At 43.2% G+C, this 27,876-nt stretch overlaps 2 protein-coding genes across 2 annotated transcripts; both read right to left on the minus strand.

The window, feature by feature from the left end:
* Positions 1–15,531: 15,531 nt before the first annotated feature.
* On the minus strand, positions 15,532–17,027 carry LOC123074583 (phospholipase A1-II 2). Its single transcript, XM_044497382.1, has 2 exons — positions 16,381–17,027; positions 15,532–16,300 (listed from the first exon to the last, which is right to left on the minus strand). Exons 1-2 carry the CDS (start codon positions 16,972–16,974, stop codon positions 15,674–15,676), a joined length of 1,221 nt encoding a protein of 406 aa, XP_044353317.1. The 5' UTR covers positions 16,975–17,027; the 3' UTR covers positions 15,532–15,673.
* Positions 17,028–21,356: 4,329 nt separating this feature from the next.
* On the minus strand, positions 21,357–27,562 carry LOC123078679 (putative pentatricopeptide repeat-containing protein At5g52630). The gene is made up of 4 exons (XM_044501264.1): positions 24,864–27,562; positions 23,834–24,240; positions 22,914–23,707; positions 21,357–22,293 (listed from the first exon to the last, which is right to left on the minus strand). Exon 1 carries the CDS (start codon positions 27,523–27,525, stop codon positions 25,729–25,731), a length of 1,797 nt encoding a protein of 598 aa, XP_044357199.1. The 5' UTR covers positions 27,526–27,562; the 3' UTR covers positions 21,357–22,293; positions 22,914–23,707; positions 23,834–24,240; positions 24,864–25,728.
* Between the last annotated feature and the right edge of the window lie 314 nt (positions 27,563–27,876).

Consider the following 27,876-nt stretch of genomic DNA (forward strand, 5'->3'; position numbering starts at 1 on the left):
GGGTTCGTTTGGCCTTTTTATACACTAATTGAGTTTCCTAGGCATTTAATGTCCATAATTCAAATATGAACTACAAATACATGCTCCAGTTCACCAAAATGGCTAGAAAAATTATACATGTGTCCTTGGGTGCATGTTTAGGTCTCATGCCAGGAATGGGAACGAATTACAACCGTACCGGTGTCCTGGCTCTTCCTCAAACATTTCGAATCTCGGTTTTTAAGTCCCCATAAATCCTAAACTCACCAGAAAGTCATCAAAGGTGGCAAGGTGTCATGTCATGGCACATATATGTCGTGGTAAAAACATTGCCAATTTGGGCCAAGCTTTATTACAAACCTCTTACAAACCGGAGCCTGTCGCAAGAACCCTCGTGGTTTCGATAGGGAAACGTGTCCCCTTGTGGGCCAAACGATAATCACTCCCTCTTCTAGCCTCGTATTTTCTTCTACACGCGACACGGAACAACTGGAGATTCGCGCTGAACTTTGAAATTATTCAGGGTTCGTTTGACCTTTTTTATTCATTAATTGAGTTTTCTAGGCATTTAATGTCCATCATTCAAATCCGAACTACAAATACATGCTCCAGTGCACCAAAATGGCTAGAAAAAACGTACATGTTTCCTTGGGGTGCATGTTTAGGTCCCATGGAACGAATGGGAACGAATTCAACCGTCTCGCCGTCCTGGCCTGGCCACAAACATTGCGAATCTCGGTTTTTAAATGTCTGTAAATCCAAAACTCACCAGGAAATCATGAAACTTGGCATGGTGTCACTACATGGTATATATAATTGTCCAATTTGGGCGAAGCTATATTACAAGCCTTTTACAAACCGGAGCCTGTCGCAACCCTCGTGGTTCCGGTAGGGAAACATGCCCCTCTTGTGGGCGAAACGATAATCGATGCCTCTTCTCGCCTTGAACTTTGTTTTCTACAGGCAACATAGAATAACAGGAGTGTCGGGCTGAAATTTGAAACTGTTCAGGGTTCGTTTGGCCATTGTATATATATTACTAATTACTAAGTTTTCTATGCATTTAATGTAGTCCATAATTCAAATTTGAACTACAACCACATGCTCCAGTGAAGCAAAATGGGTGGGAAATCGTACATGTGTCATGGGGTGCATGTTTAGGTCTCGTTTAAGGAATGAGAATGAATTACAAACTTGTCGTCGTCCTGAAACAATGAGAATCTTGGTTTTTAAATCCCAGTAAATAAAAAAGTCACCCAAAAAACATGAAACTTGGCATGGTTTCATGACATGGCACATATATGCCGTGGTAAAAAAATCGTCCAGTTTGAGAAGAGGCGCACACATTAGTAGCCAACGAAGTCCTTTTTGAAACAAAAAGCTGACACGTTAATATCGCAAACGGTTGTATTATATTTACCATCTCGAAATTTGACCATACTCGGTGGCGTGCGTGCAACTGTTTGATTAGACGGGACGAGCTTGAGAAGTCCGCCGTGCAAGATCGACGGGACGCGTGAGAGCAGTCTGCCGCGCAGGCTCGACGGGACGCGTGCATCCTGTCCACCTCGCAGGCTCGACGGGACACGTGCGAGCAGCAAGGCCGCCCATGCTCACCGGGAAGCGAGCTCTTTGACCTCCATGCACCAGCCGCCGCCCGCCTCGCTCACAACTTCTCCATTAATGGGTTAATTAAAGCACCTAGACGGAGGGTGTTTGCTTGTGATCCCATGACAGCATTTGCTTTGTTCGTGTTTTCAACTGGTATTCCGCCCTAATTTAATTGCCACATAGGGCAACGGATAATACGACCACAAATAAAATGGTAACGGATAATACGACGACAAATTTACAATGGCGCACATAATAATTGTCTTACATATTCCGGATAATTTAAAATGCCACATGCGGCAAAGCCCGGAAGACACGGGGGCAAGAGAAGAAGGAAATTGCAGACAACGATCTGGGTCGCTACTGTCTCTACTCGTCGATGGATCGCCGGGCGGCGAAATCCTCCAGCTCCTTCTTCAATTCCTCACGACTTTGCTTGAAAGCAGCCACGGATTCCTCCACCTCCTGCTCGCGCTCGATCCGGAGCTTCCTCAAGCCACCCATCAGTTCCTCGACGACCGCTTTCAGCATCATCTCCGAGGCACTGCTCTGCTCATGCAGCATCTTCCAGCCGGCGGCCTCCTCCTCCTTCTTGGCGACCAACTTGAGGAGCTTCGCATTGTCATCCATGAGTTGCTCGATGAGGCCGGTCGCCTTGTCAACCGAGGCATCGCTGATCTTGAGCAGCTTCATCAAGCCGTCGACCAGCTCCTGCTGCGTAGTGACGCCAGCGAGAATGTCGTCGTCGCCGGCGAAGGACTTCAGAAACGCTAGCTCGTAGTGATGGACGACGCCGTGAATGCGCTTGTGAGAGCTCTCGCGTGCCCGTGAGAGCTCGTTCGAGGGCTCCGCGGCGCGCCGGGACATCTCTGCTGCGGCTGCGGCTTCGCGGCGAGACCTCTCTAGTGCTTCTGCGGCCTTGGTCTTTGCTGCCTGGTTATATGTCCACCCTAAACTCCTCTTACCGGTCATGGCAGAACGACTTGACAGAGAAAACCAGTTTTGTGGTGATGAGGAGAGGAACTGTGAAGTAATTTTCGAGTGGGTAGTTTTTATAGCCCGGTGCTAAGTGTGAACACATATTAGTTTGATAGGTGTGAACAAATTTGCAATTATACTTATTGCGTTGTAATCAGCAATGTGACGAGAAACAAGGTCAAAATTTATTGATGGCAGAAGGTTGACCACGTGGTTGCTCGCCGTTGAGGCGGCCGTGGCGCGCTCCGCTCTGGCGTCCCTGCGTGCGCTCTGCTCGCCGTTGAGGCAAAGTTACAATGGCAACTGTTAATAACTCTTAATAATTGTCTTACATATTCAGGATAATTTAAAATGCCAAATGCGGCAAGGCCTAGAACACTCACGACCTACATATGCATACAATTATAATAAAATATAAGCTAAAAGACTGAGCTGGCGGCCTTCCGACGATGGTCTTCTCGGACTCCATGATCAGCATAGCACCCTTGCGGCCGTTCACTCAGAGTGTCCCGACCCGCCTCCGCCTACGGAGCTGCTGGCGCTGGGAGGCTCTTGGGGCTGCTGGGCCTCTTCCAGAAGAGCTTGACAGCGTGCAATCGCGCGCATGACAACTCCGCGGAACCGCTCCATTTCCATGTCTCTGGCCTGGTAGCAAATTCCGTCGATCACCTGCATCCTCAAGATATCACGTTGGCGATGTTCTACTTCGTCGGGGACGTCAACTCCGCCAAGGATGCGCTCGAGCCTGGCCACCACATCATCGGGATCGAGGTTGACACGGCCGCCGCGGGCAATGATGAAGCCGTAGGCTGCCTTTATCTTGACTGAATCGCAGAGGTCCTCTGCCCATTCCTTGCGGGGCATCAGGCTCTCGATGAGCACTGGTGACGGCGGCTCTTCGGGTGGGTCGTCGATCATGCCGCCGAGCAGCTCTGGATCTTTTGCACGGTGGATGGCAAACTGCTCATCACACCTCCTCTGCAATATGTCGATTGTGCTCCCAAGGACTGTGACGCCGATATCGCTGCCGATGGGCCATGGTGCCTGCACCGGCCGATGAAGCTCTTGCTCCCCGACCTGCTCCGGCTCGTTCTCCTTGCCGAAGATGTAACGCAGGTAGGCGTCGACGTCGAAGCTTTGGTCGTTGCCTGGCATGCTTGGAATAACTAATGGTAAATGGGTGAGGACTAGATCTTCGCAGAGTGTCGTGGCGGTGCGTTGCCGCCTGGGTTATATGCAGCAAGCCGTTAGTTGGTGGCGGGAAACCGGTCAGGGAATAGGCGTGGATTTTACAATTCATCCATGTGGAGCGCGGGAAGCATTCGCTGGAGCGCGGGAAGACTAAGTGGAGCACACACACAACCCGAACACCGTATCCGGTGCCACGTGTTATTTATCACACAAGTGTTAACATAAGGAAACGTAAGTGTAACTTACTAATCATCGCACATGAGTACTCGCAGACGCATCGTGTGCGATATTCCTAGCCACCGCAAGCAACTAGTTTGCATATTTCAAAGTTTTTTGTACACACAGAATCGCACATGAACTAACTGTATTAACCGTTTGTGTTGTAATTTCTCATCGCAAACAGTTCATCCGATTCGGCTGTTTGCCACGTATCACACACATCTTGTTAAGTTGAACCGTTCCTGTTGCGTTCGCTAATCGAAAACAGTTCATCCGAGTGAACCGTATGCCCTACATCACACACACCTTGATCTGGCTAATCGTTTATGTTGCACTCCCTGATAGCAAACGGTTCATCGGAGCAAACTGTATGCCGTATATCGCACACACATTGATATGGCTGCCCGTCTCTGTTGTTCTGCCTCATCGCAAACAGTTCGAACGGGTTAACTGTGTGGCCTGAATCGCACACGCAACTAAAATCTGAACCGTGTTTGATGCATCCTCCATCGGAAACGTTTTGCATCATTTCTGACGGTTTTCATACAGCACCGTTTGTGATTATTGCATCACACACAGTTTCTCGAAGGGTCTCTGATCGTAGTGTCGCGTTAGCAGCATCCTGCAGTAGTGATACCTTGCTGCAATTTATTTATATTTACTTTAGTTTGCTCTTTTATTTATCTTTTATACCTATCTCTATCAGATCTCACTCTAGTTCGTGACCATGAAGGGATTGTCAACCCCTTTTTTGCGTTGTGTGCAAGTGTTTGTCAGTTTGTGTAGGTGCAAAGATTGGAGACTTGTTTGTGACTCCTACTGGATTGATACCTTGGTTCTTAACTGAGGGAAATACTTATGTCTACTTTGCTGCATCACCCTTTCCTCTTCAAGGGAAAAATCAACGCAAGCTCAAGAAGTAGCAGGAAGAATTTCTAGCACCGTTGCCGGGGAGGTTCTACATCAAGCCTACCAAGTACCCATCATAAAATCTCATCTCTTGCATTACATTATTTGCCATTTGCCTCTCGTTTTCCTCTCCCCCACTTCTAAAACGATTTCAGAAAAACACAAAATATTTTTTTTATTCACCCTTCTTTCGTTCGTCTTTTCGGTTGCTTTTTGTTTGCTCGTGTGCTAGATTGCCTGCCTTGTCACGATGTCTCAAGAAAATACCAAGTTGTGTGACTTTTCCAATACTAGTAATAATGATTTTATTAGTACTCCGATTGCTCCCGCCACTAGTGCAGAATCTTAAGAAATTAATGCCGCTTTGTTGAATCTTGTTATGAAAGAGCAATTTTCTGGCCTTCCTAGTGAGATGTCGCATCCCATCTAAATACTTCCGTTGAGTTGTGTTATATGCAAAAGAAAAAAGATGTGGATAATGATATTGTTAAATTAAAGCTATTTCCTTTCTCTCTACGAGATCGTGCTAAAACTTGGTTTTCATCTTTGCCTAAAAATAGTATTGGTTCATGGAATAAGTGTAAAGATGCTTTTATTTCCAAGTACTTTCCTCCCGCTAAGATCATCTCCCTTAGAAACCATATGATGAATTTTAAGCAACTTGATCATGAACATGTTGCACAATCTTGGGAGAGGATGAAATTGATGATAAGAAATTGCCCTACTCATGGCTTAAGTTTATGGATGATCATACAATTTTTTTATGCCGGATTGAATTTTGCGTCTAGAAATCTTTTAGATTCCGCCGCGGGAGGTACTTTTATGGAAATTACATTAGGAGAAGCTACTAAACTCCTAGATAATATTATGGCTAATTACTCTCAATGGCATACCGAAAGATCTTCCACTAGTAAAAAAGTGCATGCAATTGAAGAAATTAATTAATACGTTGAGTGGAGATATGGATGAACTCATGAAATTGATTGCTAGTAAGAGTGATCCTATTGATCCTAATGATAAGCCTTTGTCTACATTGATTGAGAACAATAATGAATCTATGGATGTGAATTTTTTTGGAAGGAACAATTTTGGTAATGACGCTTATCGAGGTAATTTCAACCCTAGGCCGTTTCCTAGTAATACCTCTAATAGTTATGGTAATTCCTACAACAATTCTTATGGAAATTATAATAAAATACCCTCTGATCCTGAGAACAATATTAAAGATTTCATTAATTCCCAAAAGGTTTTCAATCCTATGGTCGAAGAAAAATTGCTCAAGATTGATGATTTGGCTAGGAACATTGATAGAATTTCTCTTGAGATTGATTCTTTAAAAATTATATCTATGCCACCCAAGCATGATATTAATGAATCTCTGAACGCTATTCAAATTTCTATTGATGAGTGTAAAGAAAGAACCGCTAGGATGCGTGCTAAGCGAGATTGGTTTGTAAAAGCGTGTTCTTCTAGTTTTTGCAAAAATAATGATGAAGATATTAAAGTGATTTGTGTAACTCCTATTGAATCTTTGTTTTGTAATATAAATCTTGATAAAGATGGGACTGGAGATGAGTCAACTTTAGCTAGAAGGCGTCCCAATAATTTGGAGTTTAAAGATCTTAATGAAAAGATTGATAAAAGTGGGATTGGAGAGGTCAAAACTTTAAGTAGCAATGAACCCACTCTTTTGGATTTCAAGGATTTTAATTATGATAATTGTTCTGTGATAGATTGTATTTCCTTGTTGCAATCCATGTTGAATTCTCCTCGTGCTTATAATCGAAATAAAGCTTTTGCTAAACATATCATTGATGCCATGATGAAATCTTTTGAAGAAAAACTTCAGTTGGAAGTTTTGATCCCTAGAAAGCTTTATGATGAGTGGGAACCTGCCATTAAGATTAAAATTAAAGATTAGGAGTGCAATGCTTTGTGTGATTTGGATTCTAGTGTTTCCACTATTCCGAAAACTTTATGTGATGTGCTAGGTTTCCATGAATTTGATGATTGTTCTTTAAATTTGCATCTAGCGGATTTCACTATTAAGAAACCTATGGGAAGGATTAATGATGTTCTTATTGTTCCAAATAGGAATTATGTGCCCGTAGATTTTATTGTGCTTGATATAGATTGCAATCCTACATGTCCTATTATTCTTGGTAGACCTTTCCTTACAACGATTGGTGCAATTATTGATATGAAAGAAGGAAACATTAGATTTCAATCTCCGTTAAGGAAGGGCATGGAACACTTTCAAAGAAACAAAATTAAGTTGCCATATGAATCTATTATGAGGGCTACTTATGGATTTAATATCAAAGATGACAATACCTAGATCTATGTTTTATGCCTAGCTAGGGGCGTTAAACAATAATGCTTGTCGCGAGGCAACCCAATTTTATTTTTTTGAGTTTTTTTCTTGGTTTTGTTCTTCAATAAATACACATTATTACTTCTGTATTAAATGTTTTTTGGTTTTTTTTCATTAGTGTTTGAGCCAAGTAAGACCTTTGGGATACTTTGGTATATCGTTGATTTGATCTTGCTGAAAAACAGAAACTTTTGCGATCATTGCAAGAATTTTAAAAACTCACAGAAGCGTGATAAAATCCTGAATTTTACGAAATATTTATATATGAATTGCCTCTCTTGTCCTAACTTGTCAGAATTTTTGGAGTTGCGTAAGTATACGAAGTTTACAGATTACTACAGACTGTTCTGTTTTTGACAGATTCTGTTTTCTATATGTTGTTTCCTTATTTTGATGAATCTATGGGTAGTATCGGGGGGTATGAACCATGGAGAAGTTGGAATACAGTACATATTACACCAATATAAATAAATAATGAGTTCACAACAGTACCTAAAGTGGTGATTTATTTTATTATACTAAAGGATCTCATGAGTTTTCTGTTGAGTTTTGTGTTGTGAAGTTTTCAAGTTTTGGGTAAAGATTTGATGGACTGTGATAAGGAGTGGCAAGAGCCTAAGCTTGGGGATGCCCAAGGAACCCCCAAGGTAATATTCAAGGACAACCAAGCATCTAAGCTTGGGGATGCCCCGGATGGCATCCCCTCTTTCGCCTTCAATCCATCGGTAAATTTACTTGAGGCTATATTTTTATTCACCACATGATATGTGTTTTGCTTGCAGCGTCTTGTATGATATGAGTCTTTGCTTTTTAGTTTTCTGTATTCATCCTTACTACACATCTTTTGAGAGGGACACGCATGAATCATGAATTTATTAGAATACTCTATGTGCTTCACTTATATCTTTTGAGCTAGGCAGTTTGCTCTAGTGCTTCACTTATATCTTTTTAGAGCACAACGGTGGCTTTATTTATAGAAATTTTTGAACTCTCATGCTTCAATTATATTATTTTGAGACTCTCTAAACACCATGGTAATTTTCTTAGGTTATGGATTTAGTCCTAATATGATGGGCATCCAAGAGGGATATAATAAAAACTTTCATATAAAGAGCATTGAATACTATGAGAAGTTTGGTTCCTTGCATTTGTTTTGAGATATAAAGATGGTGATATTAGAGTCATGCTAGTGAGTAATTGTGGATTGGTAGAAATACTTGCGTTGAAGTTTGTGATTCTCGTAGCATGCACGTATGGTGAGCCGTTATGTGATGAAGTCGGAGCATGATTTATTCTTTGATTGTCTTCCTTATGAGTGGCGGTCGTGGAACGAGCGATGGTCTTTTCCTACCAATCTACCCCTTGGGAGCATGCGTGTATTAATTTGTTTCGATAGATAATAATTTTTTGCAATAAGTATGTGAGTTCTTTATGACTAATGTTGAGTCCATGGATTATACGCACTCTCACCCTACCACCTTTGCTAGCTTTTCTAGTACCGCGCAACTCTCGCCGGTGCATTAAACCCACCATATACCTTCCTCAAAACAGTCACCATACCTACCTATTATGGCATTTTGATAACCCACGGGTATATGGGATCACAACAGTTTTCGAGGGTAGAGTATTCAACCCAAATTTATAGATTCAACACAAGGGGAGCCAAAGAATATTTGCAAGTATTAGCAGCTGAGTTGTCAATTCAACCACACCTGGAGATTAATTATGTGCAGCTAAGTGATCAGTAGCAAAGTAGTATGATAGTTTTGATAGTAGTGGTAACAACAATAGTAACGGCAACAGTGGTAACAATGATTTTGTAGCAGGTGAAACAGTAGCAGAAGCAGTAGTAACTTAGCAAGAGCAACACTTGGAGATCTATCCGATGTAATCTTCTTTTGCGGTGTGTTTGTCGAGATCCGATGAATTGTGGATTTATGATCAGATTATCTATGAATATTATTTGAATCCTCTCTGAATTCTTATATGCATGATTTGATACTTTGTATTTCTCTTCGAATTATCGGTTTGGTTTGGCCAACTAGATTGGTTCTTCTTGCAATGGGAGAGGTGCTTAGTTTTGGGTTCAATCTTGTGGTGTCCTCACCCAGTGACAAAGTAGGGGTAGCAAGGCACGTATTTGTATTGTTGCCATCAAGGGTAAAAAGATGGGGGTTTCATCATATTGCTTGAGTTTATCCCTCTACATTATGTCATCTTACTTAAGGCGTTACTCCGTTCTTTATGAACTTAATACTCTAGAAGCATGTTGGATAGCGGTCGATGTGTGGAGTAATAGTAGTAGATGCAGGCAGGAGTCGGTCTACTTGGCACGGACGTGATGCCTATATGCATAATCATTGCCTTGGATATCGTCATAACTTTCCGCTTTTCTATCAATTGCTCGACGGTAGTTTGTTCACCCACTGTGTTATTTACCTTCAAGAGAGAAGCCTCTAGTGAAACCTATAGCCCCCGGGTCTATTTTCCATCATATATTTTCATATCTATAAACCAAAAATACCTTGTTGTGTTTTATTTACTTTTATCTTATTTTACATTGTAGTAATCTTTTATCTCTATCTCTATCAGATCTCACCTTTGCAGGTGATCGTGAAGGGATTGACAACCCATTTATCGCGTTGGGTGCAAGTGTTTGATTGTTTGTGCAGGTGCATAGATTTTGGACTTGCTTGTATCTCCTACTAGATTTGATACCTTGGTTCTTAACCGAGGGAAATACTTATCTCTACTTTGCTGCATCACCCTTTACTCTTCAAGGGAAAAACCAACGCAAGCTCAAGAAGTAGCAATCTTTATCAAACCACTAGTAGCGTCAAATTGTTAAACTGAGTACATGCTATTAACCTTCATTAGTCGCGGGTCTTACTCCAAAAAGCAGTGTTTACACTACAAAAATGAAATGACTCAATATAAACCTAAAGGATAATCCTTTAGCACGGGGAAGCAGAGATTGTCATGCCTGTTTTTAATGCTTGTAAATTTAATGTGTTCAAACAATAATTTCCCATTGCTCCATGAGATGGTGCGGCTATTTTTGTTTTGTCATTCCGGTCCCCCATCACAACTCATTAAAAAATATAATTCCCACAAAATATCTTAGCCAATAAATTTTTAGTTGGCAATTTTGAGTTTTCTACGATGATGAAAAATTACTTGGCATGACCTTTCTCAATCATGTATGAATGTATGGTGGATACTTGTGGGACTAGCTTGGTCTCGAGGAAGGGATGAACAAGGATAATTCATACTTAGTACAACAGTTTTGCCCGGAAAGGCTCTAAACTAGACAATGCTTATTGGAGGACCCATGAGTAATGATTTAATTAAATTCACATATACAAGGCTACCTAGTTATGTTACATGCCTAGTCACAGTAAGTTGTTCAAGTTTTTGAAACAAATTAAGGCTATCAAATCGATCCAAAGAGATTGAGATAGCACGTTTGCATGTACACTTCCTTTGTTATATATCGAGTTTCATTATTCCGTTAAATAATTAGACATAGTTTTAGTAAGCATCTTAATAGCATCAATTTATAAATCCCTAGCATTGTTGAATTCATGACATACCATATCACACCATTCATAAAGACAATAGTTATGTTAGAGTATATAATAATGAAAGAAAAAGAATTCTCATACACCTCATATTATAGCCTCACATCATGAGATACATCGATAATATTACTCTAAAGGATTAATATCACATTTCACAACTAAATTCGTAAATTAAATATTCCACTAAGACAATATAGCTAACACAAAAAGTAGTATAAATATGATGCAGGATGCCCGACAACATCCCCCAAGCTTCAAAGAAGGAATGGTGGAGATATGCCTATTAGCATTTTTTTTCTTACGCGTGATCTTTTGGTAATGGATATTTATCGTTGTTGCTCTTTATGAAGCTCCCAGGCTTCATTCTCCAAGTTCCTGACGCAATCAAACACGTTGTAACGGAGAGGTGGGTGATAGCTCTCAAGATGTCATCATTGGTAGGACCCTTGTTGTCATTTCATTTGCTCCTTTAGAATTCCACTTCTTGGACAAGTGGTGCTCTCAAGGTCCAGGCATGTGAACCCTAGGAGTGTTCTACACCAAAGTTATGGATCCTCACAAAACCACACCGAGGATGTAGATACAAGTTGGTGCCTAGGAGGTTTTCCTCCTGTAGACATCCTTGTAGTCTGCTTCATGATCTTCTTGGGGCCCTGAGTAACCCTTATGCTTCATGATCTTCTTAGGTACCCCTCTACAGCTGAAATGGTGTGTCAGGATTGGCATGAGCCCGGATCTACTACAAGTCCGATTCCTTTCCACGGTGATACAATTCTACCACCTTCACTATGCCTTCTTAGGTTTGGTAGCTTCATTCGAGGGATTATTTATCCTTTGTGGGGGTGTCCAGGGCGATAGTGGTCTCAAGTAGAGCTCAGTCTGTGTGATGGGTCGTTCAGTTGTCCCCTACCCAAGCAACATGGTCACCGATGGCTCATCTGAGTTCTAGGATGAACCTATGTCCGTGTCGACTATGTGATGCCTTGATCCACGGTGAGAGGGCAGGAGTCCTGTTCGGCGACAGAAACAGACCGCTAGAGTCTCAAGTGCATCCAATCGGTGTGGACAAGATCACGTCACAAGTATAGTGGTGCCTCACCCAAAGTCAATGTGGCTTCTTTTGTGTTGTTGTGGTGATGGACGTCGGTCTCAGCGTGGCAAGATGCGTTTCATTCATGTTATTGTTGTGCTTGTTTAACCAAAGCCTGTGAGTTGTTTGTAACCACTATCTACTCGTCGTTTTTGGGTAAGTTGTTGGTCATTATAATTCCTTGTTGGTTCATGACTTTATTAATTCAAAGTCCAACTTGTCTTGAGCCTTCGTTCGGAAAAAATTCTCATCCATGGCTCCAAAAAATTTACTTGCTAGACTTCGCTCTATATCGGCTTCTATGATCTCGAACTTGCATGTTTCAAATATGCGCGTCAACGAGATTGAGCGGTCGGTGCATATAGGGCCCTTTGAGTCGAAGCCAGATGATTCCTTCCCCGCCACTATCTGGAGTAACTAATCACCAAAATCATCGTCACATCTTGTTTTGACTTCGAATCTATTCACATCCGCCCAACACTTGCGGTAATTGAAGATGTTGATGGATGCCCCTTCTACAAAAACTCTAAGACAAATGTCCACATATTCTTCATTACACTTCGGTCCAATGGGTGTCCAACACTCTTGAGACAATTGACATTGATCCCTCAACTTTCACCTCTATCATCGGTCTATGGGGACAAACATGCTTGATAATGTCTGGCCCTATGCCTTATGATGCGTCCTCATGAATACAGTTGAAGAGCCTCATGTCACCATTACACTTCTTCTCCTATGCAGGTTATTTACGTTGTATGCATTAGCTTCGTACGTGGTCTACTCTGCACAGATCGGAGTATCAATCGCTGTTCAAGGCGGTGTGTTTGCGGTTGGAGAGGGTGGCCAGGCAGGTTTTTACCCAACATGGGTGGCAGCATAATCTCCGAATTGGTCCACCTTCTCCGTCGACATAAGCATAGTTTCGGCCTCATATGGCTTTACTGATGCCACTTTATCGTTTTTACATTCTTCAAACTGTTTGCTTGATGGTTGTGTGCATCTTAACTATGCAGAGGCCGGGTGTCGTTCTTTAAGCTTTGTATCCGCTCGATGCTACATTTTGAGTTAATAAAAGCGCCCCTTATCAAAAAATGTCACCATTAAAAGGTGCTCCAAACACTTTCTTCTACGGTCAAATAGTTGTCCATCGCAACCTTTGCAAGATTCCTTTACTAGAGTGGGAAATCTTGAGAGCTCAATTAGACTCCTCTTTGTAATTATGTACTCCCCCCTAAAAGAAATATAAGAGCATTTAGATCACTACTTAAGTGATCTAAACACTCTTATAAAGTAGTGATCTAAATGCTCTTAATTCATTTATGGAGGGAGTACATGTTTTTTGTTGGTCTTTAGCTTTTGCCTTTGCTTTCTTGTAAGGATATAGGTACAATAAGTTGCTCGGTGCAAGCTAACTTTTGCCTGTTGTAATCCCCTTCAAAGTGAAAATTAATCTCACAACGAATTAACACAATCTCAATCCAGTGCTCAGAAGCTTTCGAACTTGGGCATCTCGCCTATTGCGAGATATAGCTTGGCGTCGGCTCTCACAGCAATGGCAGCGGGCTGGCCCATTATCGTATAATTTTTTTGTTCTGTTGTTTTACAGAGGTTTTTCTTCAGTTTTATTTGCTTTTCTTTGGTTTCTTTTGTTTCTTTCTGGCTTTCTTTGATTTTTTTCTTTTCGCTTCCTTTGTTTTTTTCTTCGGTTTTTTTGTTTCTTTCCCCTTTTTTCTTTTTCCTGTTTTCTAAAAATTCAACACATGCCTACTTTTTACAAACACAATGTACATTTTTTGTATAGAGTAACATTTTTTATACACATTTATGATTTTTCAAATACATGATTACCTTTTTCTTAAAACATGTTTTTGAAAAAAAAGAATACATGTTACTCATTTTTCAAATACACCTTAGAACATTTTCTGAATGATATAAGAAATTTAACGGATAACATTTTTTTAGATTGTACAAACATTTATTGAAATATCATGAATACATTTTCAAAACTCGTCAACATTTTTTTTAAATGTAACGTACATTGGGTGTATTGTTTTTTTCTTTGAATTATGTGAACATTGTTCTACATTTTATAAATATTTTTTCAATGCCGTGCACAATTTTCTTAAAATTCTTTGCATTTTAAATGTCACAAATATTTTTCATACAGTTAATATTTTTTCCACATGATTAACTTTTTTTACTTGTTTCCTTCACATTGTTCATTTTTGTATACATCAGAAACATTTTCCTATAGATGTTTAATTTTTTTAATACATGAGTAACATTTTTTAAATTTTTCTAGTTTTTTTAATATTGGTAATTATAATATTTCGAAATGTAAATAATAGTAAAAAAATAAAGAAGGGAAACAAAAAAAACTGCAAAGAAAACATATGCATGACATAAGCGTGTATCAGCATGATGTGCCCACATGGTTACTAGGTCAGTCCAACAACGACTCCCTGCAGGCCATGTAGCCGGGAGTCGCCGTAGGCGGAACATAGCCACGCCAAAAAACTAGTGCTATTGTTCAATTGGGGGAATTCAAAACGCAATCTAAGTGGGCCACATGGGTCGGGCCTTCCACCTCATTTTTCCGTCAGGTTTCTACCATAGTCCCATTAAAAAAGAAACTTAAGCCCGTTAACAAAGGGGCTTGCTACGCGTCGACCGATGAATATTTTTAAAAGATCTGCCGGCCTGCAAGTCGTGACGCATCTAACGACCGAGCAGAGTCCTCATCTTTTGCAACATAGGTCTTGTTGCAGAAATCTTTGCAACAGAGGTCTTGTTGCAGATTCTTTTGCAACTGTAGTCTTGTTGCGGATATTTTTTGCAACAAAGATTATGTTGCAGAAGCATCGCGCCTGCATTGATGTGTCATTGTATTCCTGCAACATTGATGATGTTTCTGCAACAGTGGTGATGTTGAGGTCCTGCCCGAGCTCCACATCACCGGCCGCTTGCAGTCAACAGCACGCATCTACAATTGTGTGTCTCCCAGCTGGCCATGGCGGCAATATGCCAACATCGCCTGGTGAGCGCTGACCGGGATTGCAGCACCGATGCCTGGCCTTGCCAGCGGAAGGAGGGTGCTAGTGCATCTCCAACTGCAGTATCAACATCTCCGCCGGCCATGGGGGCACCACCATAAGTGGATCCTATCCGAATAGGAGAGACGAAGGAGAGAGGTGGGATAGGAAAGGGATTGCAATGGTGATGACGGTTTGCAACAACAGCACCCAAGGAGTGGCTTGCTTGCAGCCATAGTAGTATGGGTAGTGTGCCCACGGAGCTGGACGAGAGATTGATTCCGGAGATGCCTACAGGAAAAGAGGAAGACGATGGCTGCCTGGAGGATAAGATTTGTACGGATGGTGGTTAGACAAGTGGGACACTCCAGTACGCACGATAGAAATAGGATCGTTGGTGATGGCCGCGCCGGTGGATTTCTATCATTTCCTCCTTATTTGTTTTTAACGTATCTAGCTTTTCAGTTTCAGTGAAGTAAAACTGTCAGTGTCACAGCTAATACCTCTACCAAAATGTCTTATATTTTGAAACAGATGTAGTAGATGACTAGAGGGCAAGAAATGAAATTGGCTCAAATACTAAAAATTCAAGAAAATAAAGAAAAAGAGCACACGTTATCACGATCCTCAAGGTCGCAACAGAGATGCCATGGCATGGAGTGGAAAAACAGCATCCAACGTCCAAATCGTATGCTTTTCCCCTAACCTCCTACAAGTTGTCACCTCCATCTTCGTAGTCAGATTCATGATCCTCCAAGACCCACCTCCCGTCGGTCCCCTTCACCATGTTCTTGTTGTGGTGCACCTTCCAGCCCACCGGCACGGGGTGCTCGTCGGTGAGGCAGTCATCGAACTTGTTCACCAGCGCGATGTCCCGGTCGACCACCAGCTCGAACTCCCCATGCTCCCCCTGCCACCCGGCGATGCCGTGCAGGTGGCACTCGAGGTCGTGCGACTGCGACTCGTTGCCGTGGGGCTTGAGGAACAGCGAGCGGCGCGTGTCGATCAGCAGCTCCACGCCGACGTCGGCGTAGCCCACGGGCGGGTACAGCGGGATGCGGTCCGGCCGGTTCCGTACACGGAGCATCCGGAGACCTGGGAGGCGGTGGAAGATGTCACGGAAGTCGCGGTCACCGGTGCGAGGGCTGCCGAAGACGACGGCGGTGACCGGCGCCCGGCTCCCGGCCGTGCAGAGGGCGGATTTGTTGTAGTAATTTGCGGCAATGTCGACGGCGTTGAGCGTGGCCAGAGTGGCGCCCAGGCTGTGGCCGACCACTGTGATGCTGGTCTGCTCGTCCTTGTATTTGTCCATCATCCTTGCAATCTCTGTCAATACCTGTTCAGCCAGTTTACTACGGTACTGAACTGCGGATATATACGTACTTGTCGAGAAAGAAGCTGAGCACGCACACGTACCTGCATCCTGGCGCTCTGCTTGCTGATCTCCGAGCCTTCATCGGCGGAGGTGTACAGCGACAGGTACCCGCGGTGCACCGACGGTTCGGACCCGTCGGCGCCCTCCGCCCCGAGGATCCCGGCCGCCGAGGCGAAGGCGAGCTTGAGGTCGGCCACCCACTCCAGCGCGCGCTGCGTGCCGCGCCACGCCACGACGATGTCCCGGCGCCCGAGCGCGGCCGCGCCCTCGTCCGTGGCCACGGCCACGTACCCCATCCAGTTGCACTCCCTTGCGCGCCCGTTCCGGCACAGCGGCCGGAGCAGCACTTTGCCGTGCACGTCGGCGCTGGCCGTGGCGTAGATGTAGCGGGTCACCGCGTACCAGCCCGGGTGGGACACCTCCACGCGCCGGAAGAGGTCGGCTCGCCGGTACCGGCACATGCCGGCGTTCGGGGACCGACGCTCGGCGATGAACGCCTCGTACGTGGCCATGATCATCTCGCCGTAGTTGATGAGGCAGCGCCGGAGGTCGATGTCGAGCGGGTTGAGCAGGCCATCCCAGTGGTCGCTGCCGTGCAGCTCCCTCCACCGCTCAGCCATGTCGCTGGAGAACATCGCGAGGGCGTGGTGACTTTTGTGGTCGATCTGAACTGAAGACTCTGGTTCGGCCTTGTGCGGTTGTGTTGTGCCTCCGTCGTGCCAACCTGTTTGTTTTAGTAGTTGACCTGGTAAGGTACAAGTGGAGGGCATTTTGACGCACATGCTACATGACAGATTAACCTCCTTTGATTCATAGGAAAACTTTTAGAAAACACATAGGAATAAGAAGTTTTCCTATGATGACATTGTTTAAGCCTTTGGATCAAAGGAATATAGCAAAGGAAAAAATGAAGTTTTCTTTTGGTCCGTTTCAGAGAAAAATACAGAAATTTTACAATCTACTTAGAAAAGTTCCTACGCGCGAAGAACGAGACGAATCCTTGGCATAATAACATGCTAATTATACCTTTTCATGTGGTTTGTCTTTAATTTGACTCTGTTATTAGAATTACCGTGTTTTCTTGTTCCTGTAACGCAAACACCCAAGCCGGTAAAATTCCTACATTTTTCAATACTCTAGTTTTCACATGCATTCTTGTATTTTTTTCCTTTCATGCATTTTTAGGGACCTGTGAACCAAAGCAGGCCTGACAGTCCAGCCGTCTCGCCATATCAATGTACGACTGCTCTTTACATGCTGTTTTTTTTTTGAACTGGAACACCTTGCGTTCCAAAATTACCGTGGACCAGCCAGATCGGCGGTCACTGCATCGGTTACAACTCTACGGAGGTTTACCAACCACACATGGTGGTCAGCGTTGTCGTCCCGCCTACCAATAGCTGCCAGTTCATGGGCAGGAGCATTACACAAGCGTGGGCAGAAAGACACAGACCACTCAATGAAACCTAGTTGGAGGAGGAATTTGATCTCGCGGAAAAGAATGACACAGACAAAGTCCAGCCGTCTCGCAATATCAATGTACGACTGTTCTTTACATGTTGTTAGTGTAGTGTTGCTTGTAGTTTTCTTCGTAAACTATAACTATGAATGAAAACATCGAAATGTAGAATTTCACTACATGAACATCTTAGAAAACAATACTTGAGGTAGCAAAATACCTGACAATGATAATTTACTAACGATCACATTGCTAACCTCAAGTGGTCGATTCTAACCACCTCGTTCTTCCTACTTTAGCGCTGGCAGAGGCCATCATCTTGGTTGGAACCATCCCAAAGAGGAAAGCCTAGCGTCGCTCGCCACTTTCCTTCCCCTCTCCTTCACGCTATCACTCCTACTCTTTTTTGCCATCTCCACCCATGTCTTTCCCTCCACGACGTACCCACCAGCACTGACCCTACCACCAACTTTAGCTATCGGTGGATCGGCATCGTTGTTGCACCACCTCACCCCCGTCTCCAGGACAATATTCTAAGCCCACTCCTCCTCTCACGCATCTTCCAAGTGTCGGGTAGCCACTCCCACCCGAACTCCAACCACAACCTCACCTCCACCATTTGTGGCACGGTTGGCTGCATCATCTCTGGCTCCAGCTCATTCCTTAGCTTGCTTGCGTCGTCGGCGGCGGCTTAGGCTCAAACATGGGTCGCCTACGTCATCGTGATTTCCGTCTTGGTGCAGTGCCACTATGGAGATGATATCGAGAGGAAAAATAAATGAGTGACAAGACAAGGAAAAGAGATGAGAGAGAGAGAGGTGTCAAATCAAACAATATTATGAGACGACTATAAGGCATGTGCCTACTTTTTCAAGAAAAAACACAGTTGTATGTTATTTGGATATAGCACAGTCATTCCCTTCGTTTTTTTTCTTTTGTCTCTGCATACACTCACCAACCCCCTTATTAATACTAGAAGAAATAATTATTTTACTAAACTGCCACATAAACAACAAGTGCAATTGTAGAAAGAAAGAGTGTAATTACACAAGAAAATGTCAATTCTGCTTGCAAAAAGTGCAATCATGAAAAAAGTGTAATTACAAAAAGTAATTGCAAAAAATATGCCTAATAAATAAGAAGAAAATTAAAAAAACATATCGGTAACAAAAAAAACCTTGCAAATAGCGATTGTATAAAAAAAAGTGAAATTGCCCAAGAGGGGAGTGAAATTGCGAAACAAAAAAAGAGTGTACTTGCACGAAGTACAATATGTTAAAAAGGTGATGTTGTACAAGCATGTAAATTTTCAAGTTCAAAGTAAAATAAATTTCATTCACAAAAAAAGAGAAATTCATTTGAGAGATACAAAAGAATTCATGAAGGAACAGTGATAAAAAGCACAACATCATTATGATGCATAATTACTTTTTGCCTGCCAAATGAATATTGGTTTGAACATTAAATTTTGGACCGTAAGAATTTCCATGGCCGAAAGAGAAAATTACCATGTAGTGCAAAAAAATCCCAGTGATCTTTAATTTATTTTTGCCATCTGCGTGATCTGGATCAAATGATTGCGGGGGCGTTCTCTGGGACCTCCTAACCTCCCAAATTATCATTTCTCTAAATTTTACACGTTCATATAACGTCACCTTTGTAACTATGAAAAAATAATACATTTGTAAACATGGTTTATACGAAGTCCTCATTGTAATCTGGTTTCCACCAGATATTTTCTTTAGAAGCAGTGAGTAGAAGGTTTAACCTCTCACCCATGATGTTCTTTTCTCATAACAAAATAATGAGTTCAACATAGGAGGAGTTGTGCTCAAATTAAATTGGAGGTGGTGAGGCTCGAACCCTTAGTCCACAACTCCAGGCTTTTTATAATCAGATGCCTATAACCTACACGAATCTAACGACAAGATCGGGTGATCTATAATTTTTGAGAAATGGTCACCTAAGCATGACCGAAATAATTATTATTTTTGATTCAAGCATGACCAACATATTAGCTGTGGCAATTTAAATATGATAGGCTTTCGTTCCCTACCATCTAGGACAACCCCTTCGGTCTTTCTCCTGCCTTTTCAAGTTAAGAACTTTTCTGGCCTCATCTCAAACAAAATAACAACTTTTCGCCCTAAAAGAACAACTTTTCATTGTCCGAGAAAAAATATTAACTACTTTTCCAAAAGCCATCTTCTGGAATAAAAGTAAAAACACCTTTTCCAAAAGCCAGGATGAAAAAGTGGTTTTGGATCTATGACGCACTCAAGCAACAGGAAAGATAGAATGAAATGGAGGCAATAAGCTATATCTTGAGGTGAAGCACATCATCACCTCTGATTTTGTAACCTTCCTTAGCACTTGCGATTGGAGGACAAGGTACGGTAGCCTATCAAACTGACAGTTCGTGTCGCGTGCAACCGGTGGCAATATTAAATTGACAAAGGTGGAGAAAGAAATGCAACACAAGAGATATGGGCCAGGGACGGGGAAGCCAAGTGGACCGGAGAGATAAATGGCGTATTTACTGGGTGATTAAGAAACAAATCTCAGCGTATCCTACAGGGTTTTTCTATTTTGAACTGTTTTTAGGGAATACTCCCTCCGTTCGGAATTAGTTGTCGAAGAAATGGATGTATCTAGACGTATTTTAGTTCTAGATACATCTATTTCCGAGACAAGTAATTCCGAACGGAGGGAGTATTTTGAACTATTTCCAAGTGGGTTTCGTGGCTCTTGTTTTGTGTGTGTGTGTGTGTGTTTTTGCGGAATGTTTTGTGTTTTCTTTGGCGATGCACTCTGGAACAGAGCTGGGCATGGCTGTTGTTTTCTTTCAATAAGGAAAATGGTCTTCTATCTCTTTACCCCAAGATTGATACAAGGAACTACTCCCTCCGTTTCTAAATATTTGTCTTTATAGAGATTTCAAAAAGTGACTACATACGGAGCAAAATGAGTGAATCTGCACTCTAAAATACGTCTATATACATCTATATGTGGTAGTCCATTGAAATCTCTAAAAAGACAAATATTTAGGAACGGAGGGAGTAGACATCATAACATGGGTCTGATACCAATGGTTTATCCAAAGTTGGGAAAGATTACCTTGCAAACATTATTTATTTTCTTTGAAGAATTTCTAGTGTTGGAGTATTAACTTGTGAGGTTAGCTTTTTGACGAAGACCCATTATGTGGAGTTAAGTACCGTGAGTGAGACCCGTGCATTAATCTCTCCTAAAACATTCATTCCTTTCGTCCTCCCTCCTCAACCCACGGCCGTTTTCGGTTTTGCCAATTTTCCCCAACGGTTTTACTCGAAAACCACCTCACTTATTGGCTTACCAAATTTACTTTGGTAAATCAATAAGTACTGATTTAATTGGCAGCTAAGTCCATTTTCAGACATATTCATTCATACTAAGATGGCAGATAAATCACGGTCCTTATGTACAAAATATTTGTGGCCTCATTTCAACGCACGGGCAATAATTATCTAGTGGATTATCAAATAATGAGTAAAACACGTTTGATACTGGGAAAATTGATACACCTAACATGATACTGTGTGCATGTTACTTGTTATTAGGAAATAATCAAATAATACACAAAGCACACAAGTTCCTTAACATTGTTCATGCGGGGAAATGTCACACATGAACAGCTAAAAAAAATTAAGACTTTATTACAGCAAGATCGATCAGAGTTCTTTAAACTCACTGGTCTCGAAAGCAATAACAGTTCACTGAAAAATATGAGTTCGAACATAACAGGATGCATTTCTTTACTCTCAAACAGTTAAAAGAAGATAATGCAGAATATTTGCCATGTTCTCAAGGAAAGCTCGTTGGTTGCAACTTGTTGCCCAGCTGTCGCACTGAATTGCATCACGTAAAAGGATCAGTCATCATCATCCTCATGGTCGGCCAGATGCCACCGACCATCCTTGCCTTTCACCATACCTTTGTTCTGAACCACCCACCAAGACGGTGGAATCGAATACTCCTTCTTCAGTGCATCTTCGTGTTTATTCACCAACGCGATGTCCCGATCAACCTCCAACTCAAACCCTCCGTTGCTCCCCTGCGTCCCGGCAACCCCATGCATGTAACACTCCATATCATGCCATGTTAAGGGGTTCCCAGGGCTCTTGATGTAGGGTGATTCCCCTGTGTCGATCATGAGCTCTGTGCCGGCGTCGCTGTATCCCAGCTTTGGCCAGTTTGGGACCACGTCAGGGGAGTTCCGGACACGGAGCAACCTCAGATCTTCCGCACTGTCAAATGCTTTCTGGAAGTCGGAGTTGCCCACTCTGGGGCTACCAAACACGAAGGCCGAGACCGGGCAGGTTTTGTTGTAGCCGTTGGAGACAATGTCGGTAGCACTAATGGTTGCAAGAGCGGCCCCAAGGCTGTGACCTGTTATGGTGATGCTGGTCTCCTCTTGCTTGTACAGATCCTGCAGCCTTTTGACTTCATCCAACACCTGATGCAAGCTTGTTAATTAGTTTGACCGAAGGATCATTTCCCTGTGATGAGCAAAACTAAAAAGCCACGTCGAATATGCATGACTAGTAAGAGGCAGGGATGCATGCAAGGACTACACAATTCAACATCTACTTGATTAAACAAATACCATGGCCCCAGCAATCCAAACTGTCTTAAAGTGCACATTGTGCTGTGCCATGATTGTCTTTATGCAAGCTAAACTTTAGATGGATAATAAGTGGAATCACTCCCCGCCTAAAAACAATCATGATGTTTCCGTAGTGCAGTAAGGTTGAACAGAGAAACACCAACGACTCGCTGGTGTAAAGCAGGAAGCAAGACTTGCTTTCCTGACAGACTAATATGCATGGACAAGCATAAGCAAACAACTGATATACTCTTTTGTTTCCTTTTCTTTTGCTTCACTTCAAATGGAAGAAAACCGAAACTTAAAGCACATGCATCATTACAAACTATACACTGATTAGATCATGGGGTTTAACACGCACAAAGATCAACTATATCCTAATGTAGAGGTTTGTGCTTCAGAACATGGGGCAATCTATAATATTGATTCTGGTGATATACTAATGCTGAATCAAGAATAACAAGAATTACCTGATATCGTGCACTCTGTTCATTGTACCGAGACCCTGGGTCAGTACTCGTGTAGACGGACAACCATCCTCCATGAACACGGGGATCATTGGCACTCCCTGGTCGTACTATTTCTGAAGCAGGCGCCAAGGAAATATCAAGGTCATCCATCCACTCTAGCACCCGTATTGTCCCACGCCATGCCACCACCACATCCCGCCTCCCGAGCACTTCCTTACCCTCGTCGGTGGCCACAGCAACAAACCCCATCCAATTTGACTGCTTGCTCCATGCGGCCTTTGACAGTGGCTTTATCATGAAATCATCCGGCAAGCTCACGGTACACATTGCATATATAAACTTCGTAATCTCATACAGATTAGGGTTTGATACATCTACCCTGCTGAGGAAGTCCTTGCGTCTGAAGAGGCAAGACCCAGCGTACCTTGACCTTCTCTCTCTGTTGAGCCCAGTGTATGCTGCCTGTGAGAGCTCACCGTAGTTGATGATATTCTTCCGGAGGTCGACGTCAAGAGGATCAAGTAGCCCCTTCCAGTAATTCGCACCATTGAGTTCTCTCCATCTTCTGGCGATATTTCCAAACCCTCTTAGAGAACTCATATTTGACAGGAAATGCTTCTGTTAGTGTTGCTTACAAGAGCCCACAACTAAACCCTTTTGTATATATAGGACATGCTAGGCTACTGGCTTCCCCAGGAAACCTGCAGGCTGCAGTTTGATATGCGTGTTGAAGATGAGTTCCCCTGTCACTCTCTACCCCACCAAATCTCTCACCCACTTGGCAACCATTCATCCTGTATTTCAAAGCATAGAGAAGCTTGCAAGGATCAACTAAGGACCCAAAGATAATTCTATCATTCTATTCATACCAACTGGCACTAGCCTGAACAAGTAGGGAAGACAAATAACGTGCAACACACCATATCTTTGTGTGGTTCAAAAGAGAGGGGTTCACCAATCATCATTTGGGACCAGCAATGAACAGTGTCTTTTGCCCAAGATTTTACTCTGGCCAATAACACCAGTGATTGTGTACACAATCAGAGTCTGTAAGACATTTTCCAAACGAAATGCATCCATCAAATCATGCCAACTAACCAAAAGATTCGATATTAAAACCCGTACTACCCATGATTAATAAATATATATATATATATATATATATATATATATATATATATATGATACCTAGTTCCTTCACAGAAGAATTACAGATAGTGACACTGGCCATACAATAATTGAAACTTATGTTTAGAAAGACATAACCACCAGTGTAGGATCCAGCCATCATTTCCCTGTTATTGAGAGCATGCTTCCCGGAAAGTTTCTGTATGAAAAAGATGGCAAACCACATTAATCAGGTAAGAAAATTGCAAAAATAGAGCTTAGCAGTAACTCCATTCCACCTAAAGATACCCTCCATTTTAGGTTAAGACAGGTCTAGATGGCTCAAGGTTTTTCAATTATAGAAGTTTTCTTATCTGCATACAGCCCAGCATCTGCCTATCACTTCGAAAGTACAATCTATTAAGGTAGTCAGAACTTACTACCAAGTCTTGGCCTACTAATTCCCAGCAGGCAATAGCAACATTTAATCACGTATAAGCTCACATTATGTAACAGATATGCAAATAAAGCAATTAAGAATTTCTTAACTTGATCAAACTAAGCTTTGGTTCTATGATCAGACAAGGAACATGATTTAGCATCTCATAAAGAATAAATTCAAATTTACTGAGGAAATAGGATCAATAGAGCATCATAAAGCATTTTATATAGTTGCCCCCTCCCTCCCCCACTGTTTTTCAGTTAAAAAAGTATATAATTCCACAGTGTTAGATACGGTTATATCATGACAACGTAAAGAACTTCTACTCTACCATGCTGCATCACTTTCGTTGGATCACTCAAACTAGTCCAAAGAAATTTTTTAGGTAGCTTGTTAAATACCTCAGTCATTCTTCTGTGCAGGAGGAAGTAGCGTCAAATCATTGAACTGAGGTTGACCCTAAGGATATCCTGTTGAAGGATCTGTCTCACGAGAGCATGTATAAGCCCAGCAGTTTCAGTATACAAATACAGGTGACAACATCCAATCCAAAGAAATCAATATTTTGCAGTTTCGCTGAAACTGGAGAGGCAGTTCTTTTAGGACTCGCAGGGCATTGGAATGAAAGTGTACATACTAAATGCAGATTATCAGACAAGCCCAAGAAAAAGGCATGAACACATGGGTCTGCCAAAGCATGAAGCGGTCGATTTCACAACAGTGGAGAGATATGCACAACAGTGTGTTTAGTGGCCCATTTTGATCTTCTCCCGGATAAAATGGAATAAACAAGTGCAACTAATGTTCGATCGCTCTGTGAGGGGCTATGGTTACACTCATGTGAAAGCAATATGCACCACAGTATGATGCCATAACTCATAAGATGATATCATGAGTTCTTCTCTAACTATTCTACAAAAAATGCTATGTTCCAGTGGATCCATGGTACATTGTATGAATACTGCAAATAAGAAGGCCACAGAGTCATGTCGTCCCTGAATATATAGTAGCACTATGTGGCCATCTTCCATATCCAAGAATTGTTTCATCCTAAGTGACCAGACTTATTGCAAAATTTCCAAGCAGCCCTAAAATTGAATCCATCACCTCACCATAATGCCAAAATAAACTTTATGACTCGTATCAGCTTCTGAGTTCACATAGACCCATTTATCAAAGAAATGTACTTTAAGTGAAAGACCCAATCGATGAATCCATGTGAGCCAAACTGCCCAATAAGGGCAATAGGAAAGAGAATGGTGTAGATCACCAGAAATCCCCACAAGAGCACAACCCAGCTTCAAACCGGTGGAATCGACGGTTATCCCTGAGAACCACAACTCTTCCTGTACACTTACTGAGATACTTAACTGCATTGTGACAATCATCACACACTCTTAAGTTCTTCATAACTCGGATTGGCACACCTTCCGGAACAATCAAGAGCCCTAACCCTATTGCTAGCCTTTCGCTGTGATACCCCAGTGATGCGCACTTCTCATCTCTGTCCACATCCTTAACCACTGCACTAGTGTCTGCCACATAACCAGCTGCCGCCATTTTCTTACCAACTTTCTCCAGCACATTATAAATTTCATTGCTTCTTGGATGTCTCCTGCAGTTTGAAACAAAGGTATGCACCTCCCCTGCAGCCTCAAGCCAGCTAAGACCAGTCTCTTTCCGTATACCTGCATCACGCATTGCCTTCCTTGCAAGTGCTGCATCGACATGCCTTCCTGCAGCTGCATACGTGCTTGACAAGAGCATGTGTGCACCAGAGCTGCGAGACCCTGTCTCAAACAGTCTCTTTGCAGCAATTGCCGCAGTGTCTGCATCCTTGAACATGCGACATGCCATTAGGAGTGCACCCCAAACAGAGTCAGGTGGTTCCATGGGCATTGACTCAATAAGGTCCAGTGCTTCAGTTATACGTCCTACACGACCAAGTAGGTCAACCATTGCAGCATAATGTTCAACCTGCGGTTCAATTCTATATTCTTTCATGAGGGAAAAATATCGCTTCCCCTCATCGACAAGACCAGCGTGGCTACATGCTGTGAGTAAACAAAGGAAGGTAATGAAGTTAGGACGGAACCCGGCATTCTGCATCTTTGTGAAACGTTCAAATGCTGTGGAAGTATGGCCATGCTGTGCAGATGCAATGAGCACTGCGTTCCAAATCCCAAGGTTTCTCTCAGGTGCTGCACTGAACACCTGGTAAGCACAATCCACAAGGCCACACTTCGAGTACAGAGAAACAAGCGAGCTGCCCACAAACGGCGATGCATCAAGTGCTGTCTTTATAGATCGGGCATGTACCTGAGCCCCAAGCTCAAAGAGTGTGGCTGCAGCACATACACGAACAATGCACGAAACTGTGAAGTCATTGACCTGCACAGCCTCCTCCAGTGCCGAGCGGAAGATGCAGAGTGCTGCAGGATGCATCCCAGCATCCGCGTAGCCACCAATGAGGGCAGACCACGAGACAACATTCCGCTCCGGCATTTCGTCGAACACCCGGCGGGCGTCCGCAAGGTTCCCGCACTTGGCATACATGTCAAGAACCGCCGACCACACGAACACGTCGCCCGCGAACGGCGTCTTGGAGGCAAGGCCATGGAGGGCGTGCGGGGCAAGCGGAGGGCGCGAGGAGTCCGCGGCAGCTGCGACGGCCTTGGCGGCGGGGGGGATGGAGCGGTCGGTGGCGGCGACCCCGGCCGCGAGCATGCGGCGGAAGGCGTCAAAGGCTGCCGCCGGGAGGCCGTTCTGGGCGAAGGAGGATATGAGGGAGGACCATGCGGCGGGGGAGGGGGGAGCGGGGAGGTCGAGGAAGGCGCGGAGGGAAAGCTCGGGGAGCGAGCAGCGGGCGTAGAAGGTGAGGAGGTGGTGGGCGAGCAGCGCGTGCGAGGAGGCGACGGCGGGGAGATGGCCGCCCTTGAGAAGGTGGCCATGGAGCTGCTGGCCCTTGGGGAGCGCGCGGGCGGCTGAGAGCGCAACTAGGAGGTCGGCCAGCGTGCGCGCGCAGGCGGGAGCCGCGGCGAGCGGCTGCAACGGCGGGGGCATATGTGGCTCGAGTTCAATTTGACTGCCGCCGCTTGAACTTTTTGTGTCTAGGCTGTGTGGACGGAAAGGGTAGTGCTGGCATGACGCCGGCATGATTGTTACTCTTTTTTTTAACCGAGTAGAATATATATATATATATATATATATATATATATATATATATATATATATATATATATATATATATAAGTTTTTGTACAGGTGTAAGAGAAAAACAAAGAAAGCAAACATCTATCCAATTCCAGCTCTAGCAAAACCGAACATGTTAGATCAGTTGCAATCTAGGACTTGATCAATCCAACTTGAGAGAAGAGCTTCATATTTGTCCTTGATTCTGTGCTTGATTAGCAG

Source organism: Triticum aestivum, chromosome 3D (genome assembly GCF_018294505.1).
Source record: "Triticum aestivum cultivar Chinese Spring chromosome 3D, IWGSC CS RefSeq v2.1, whole genome shotgun sequence".
Classification (NCBI taxonomy): Eukaryota; Viridiplantae; Streptophyta; class Magnoliopsida; order Poales; family Poaceae; genus Triticum; species Triticum aestivum.